General features: G+C 60.4%; 1 protein-coding gene across 1 annotated transcript; it reads left to right on the top strand.

The window, feature by feature from the left end:
• Positions 1-717: 717 nt before the first annotated feature.
• SP8 (Sp8 transcription factor) lies at positions 718-4194 on the top strand. The gene is made up of 2 exons (XM_081799683.1): positions 718-809; positions 1802-4194. Exons 1-2 carry the CDS (start codon positions 789-791, stop codon positions 3302-3304), a joined length of 1524 nt encoding a protein of 507 aa, XP_081655809.1. The 5' UTR covers positions 718-788; the 3' UTR covers positions 3305-4194.
• The last annotated feature ends 251 nt before the right edge of the window (positions 4195-4445 follow it).

Below are 4445 nucleotides of genomic sequence, written 5' to 3' on the forward strand. Positions count from 1 at the left end.
ACGCGCGCGCGCGCGTGCACACACACACACCCCACCCTCTTCTCACACACATTCACACAGCCTTCCTCTCCCTCACTTCCTCTCCTGCACACACACGCATCCACCCTCCCTCCTCTCTCTCACACACACACATATTCATATTCCTCCCTCTCCCCCCACACCAAACACACTCACACACCCCCTCCCCTTACTCTTTACTGCCCTGTCCTTCTTCTCTCCCTAGGTTTGTCACTCCCAGTTACACTATAGTACACTCACACCCTTCCCCCAACACTTTTCTGATCTGTCCCTCTACCCTGCTGTCACACATGGTTATATTGTCACCCCTAAGACCCTCTCCCTTCTCTGCACTGTCTACCCTCCTCCCCCTCCGCCACACTGTCACTGCTACACTACCACACGCACTACCCCTTACCCCCGCCCCCGGTCTGCACTGTCTTCTCCTTCTCAGCTTGGTCACACACGCACACAGTTACATTGTTGCACACTCACACACCGCTTTGTAACACACGCGCAGTCGCTCGCGCCCCTCCCGCTACCGTTCCCCCCCCCTCCCCGCCGCGGCCCGCGGCGGCGCCGATGACCTCACGGCGCGCGCGCGGCGCGGCCCGGCGAGGCCGCAGATTGGCTGGCCGCGCCTCCGCGGCACTTCAAAGCCGGAGAGGGAGCTACAATTGTGGTGGAATGGGCGGAACTGATCATTGTATTGCACACCTCTAAAAAAAACACTGCCTCTGATTTATCAATATAAAAAAGATCCTCTGAGAGGAGGAGGGCACTTTTGTGTGATGGCAACTTCACTTCTAGGGGTGAGTCTCAGGATTTTCTCTTGCTGGTTTAATTAGTTTCCTTTTATTGCCGATCGGAGGGGGTTAAAGTCGCCCCGGCCAGGCCACGGGCTATCAGTCTCTATTGAGAGCTTTTTTTTTTCCCCTTTAAATACAAGTGAGTTTGGAGAAAAGAAAGAGGGGGAGAGGGGGGCAGAGTCACTTTTTTCAGCGCAGGAAAAGGTTCGAAGGGCATTTAGACCAGCCACCTCGCAGCGCCCGGCCGCTCCCTGCCCGGGAGTCGTGCGCCCAGTCCATTTTATATGCGACGATTTCGGGGGTAAAGAGAGCAAGTTTTTCCTCCTGAGCAAACTGCAGATTTTCCCTCTTCCCCTTAAAAAATACCACAGCCCGCCTTGTCTTGCAGGTACGTTAAACCCGTCTCTCTCTTTTTACTTTTGTAGACTTTTTTTTTTTTTTTTTTAAGAAAAGAAAAGCAGGAAGAGCGAGCGAGCCCTCTAGTTTGACCTCTTTTGGCCTGGGAGAAACAACCCAGCATGGGTTTCTGGGGACCGGAACAGGATTTTCAAAGCTCTCTCTGGATTACAGGGGAAGCGCTCTTAAAAGCAGTCCAGTGGTTTTTTACCCCAGGCTTCTCGGCAAAGGAAACTTCCTTCCTCCCCAATCTGGACTTTTTGCTTGCTTGTTTGTTTCGAAGTGCCTGGGGCCTTGTGTGCACGGGAGTGTTGTTTTAGGCGAGAATACTTGTCAAACTCTTCTTTAGCATGGCGCTTTGCTCCCGAATCAGAAGCCGGCAGCCAAACTTGTCCCCTCCCGTAGAGTAGGAAGCAGCCGGGTGCCAGGGCTGTTGGGGGAGCCAGGTGAGTTGGTGGCGGCGCGCCGCAACGAGAGACGGGGTGCCGTGGGGCGTTTTGGAGGCTACCGGAGGGCTGATGCACATTTCTTTCCTCCCTCCCCCACCGGCCTTTTGCCCACCTCCCCCTCCCCCACCCCTTCTCCTCTCCTCCTCGCAGGAAGAACCGAGGTTGGGATCCACTCCTCTGGCCATGCTTGCTGCTACCTGTAATAAGATCGGCAGCCCCAGCCCGTCTCCCTCCTCCCTCTCGGACAGCTCTTCTTCCTTCGGCAAAGGCTTCCACCCCTGGAAACGTTCCTCGTCCTCCTCCTCCGGCAGCTGCAACGTAGTGGGTTCCAGTCTCTCGAGCTTCGGCGTGTCGGGGGCCTCCAGGAACGGCGGTACGTCCTCGGCGGCGGCGGCGGCCGCGGCGGCGGCGGCGGCGGCGGCGGCCCTGGTCTCCGACTCGTTCAGCTGCGGCGGCTCGCCGGGCTCCAGCGCCTTCTCCCTGACCTCCAGCAGCGCCGCCGCCGCCGCCGCGGCCGCCGCGGCCGCCGCCTCCAGCTCGCCCTTCGCAAACGACTATTCGGTGTTCCAGGCCCCTGGTGTATCAGGGGGTAGCGGCGGAGGGGGCGGCGGCGGCGGCGGCGGCTCCTCCGCGCACTCTCAGGACGGCTCCCACCAGCCCGTGTTCATTTCCAAGGTGCACACCTCGGTGGACGGGCTGCAGGGCATCTACCCGCGCGTGGGCATGGCGCACCCGTACGAGTCGTGGTTCAAGCCCTCGCACCCGGGCCTGGGCGCCGCCGGCGACGTGGGCTCGGCCGGCGCCTCCAGCTGGTGGGACGTGGGTGCCGGCTGGATCGACGTGCAGAACCCGAATGGCGCGGCGGCGCTGCCCGGCTCGCTGCACCCTGCCGCCGGGGGGCTCCAAACCTCGCTGCACTCGCCGCTCGGAGGCTACAACTCGGATTACTCGGGCCTGAGCCACTCGGCCTTCAGCAGCGGCGCCTCCTCGCACCTGCTTAGTCCCGCCGGGCAGCACCTCATGGACGGCTTCAAGCCAGTGCTGCCCGGCTCCTACCCGGACTCGGCCCCGTCGCCGCTGGCCGGCGCTGGGGGCTCCATGCTGAGCGCTGGGCCGTCGGCGCCGCTGGGGGGCTCCCCGCGCTCCTCCGCACGCCGCTACTCGGGTCGCGCCACCTGCGACTGCCCCAACTGCCAGGAGGCGGAGCGGCTGGGCCCGGCCGGGGCCAGCCTGCGGCGCAAGGGCCTGCACAGCTGCCACATCCCGGGCTGCGGCAAGGTGTACGGCAAGACGTCGCACCTCAAGGCGCACCTGCGCTGGCACACGGGCGAGCGGCCCTTCGTGTGCAACTGGCTCTTCTGCGGCAAGCGCTTCACGCGCTCCGACGAGCTGCAGCGGCACCTGCGGACCCACACGGGCGAGAAGCGCTTCGCCTGCCCTGTCTGCAACAAACGCTTCATGCGCAGCGACCACCTCAGCAAGCACGTGAAGACGCACAGCGGCGGCGGCGGCGGCGGCTCGGCGGGCTCGGGTAGCGGCGGCAAGAAGGGCAGCGACACCGACAGCGAGCACAGTGCCGCGGGCAGCCCGCCCTGCCACTCCCCGGAGTTGCTGCAGCCCCCGGAGCCCGGGCACCGCAACGGCCTGGAGTGACGCGCATCCTGCGGCTGCCCTTCTCGACCCCCTGCCATCCCGGTCCACTTGGGCCCCGTCTGTCCTGGCCTCTCCTCCAGCCTCTTCCCACTTTCCATCCTGCGCGCACTTTCTGTCTCTTTCAGTCTCTGTCTCTGTCTCTGTCTCGCTCAACTCACTCTTGTGACTTGACTTTGTAAAGGGGATATGGACATGTAAGTAACACCCATTGCTCTCCTGGGCCCTGGCTTTCCCATCTCCACCAGGTAACACAACCGGAGCCCCTACAGCTGTAACCGGCGCCTTGCCGGGTCTTTGCTTAGCGTCCTCTCCTCGTCCTCTCTCTGCCATCCCCAGGTTGTATCTTTTCGAGGGAAGCGGTCGCTGGAGGTAGAGCTGGACGAGTCTAGTGCCTGGGAGACTGGGGGCCTCCGCACGAGCGGGAACAACTCCGTTGAACAAGGTTGAGCGGCGCCGTGGGGAGGGCGAGGCAGGGCATCCCGGCTGGGGCAGCCGCCCAGCTAGTTCGAGAAGGGCAGCCTTGGGGGTCTCGGCTTCTGTGAGCCCTGCCTGGCCGCTGCGTGCCGCTGCCCTCGCTGCGCAGTGCTGTCGCAACTACGTGGGGTGCCCATCTGGCGGCCCCGAGACCCGGAGGTTGCAGAGTTAGTTCTCCCAACGTCAGCTCTGCCTCTTTTCCTTTGTTCCCTGAGGTGGAACCGATTCGAGTTTCAGCTAAGGGCAATCCTGGTGAATCGCTGCAGCAGCCTTCTTTCATCTTTCTAACATCTTTTTTAAACTAAAAAACTAAAGAAAAAATACAGCATCCTTCCACTTGGTTTCCCTTCTAGATAGTTTTTCCTCTAGCAGTGAACAAGTCTTTCTTTCGAAACTGCTAATGTTGATCCCAAAGTTATTTTGATTGCATTAACTTAACTTATGGGGTGGGGGTGGGGGTGAGGGTAGGTGTCTTTTTCTTATGCAAAAATGCCCCTTTCCGGTGAGACCAGATTTAACTATCTCCGTGTTTGTCCTTTTCTACCTCGTTTTTCACCACTCCGGAGCATAATCTCCCCATCTTTTTTTGCTAGTCGAGCCACCAATTTGTATTGTACCCATTTCTGTAAATTCTTGGAATTCATTGAAGATTCTTAGGGTTAAACTT

Source organism: Leptonychotes weddellii, chromosome 12 (genome assembly GCF_054177405.1).
Source record: "Leptonychotes weddellii isolate Sample4059 chromosome 12, ASM5417740v2, whole genome shotgun sequence".
In the NCBI taxonomy this organism is placed as follows: Eukaryota; Metazoa; Chordata; class Mammalia; order Carnivora; family Phocidae; genus Leptonychotes; species Leptonychotes weddellii.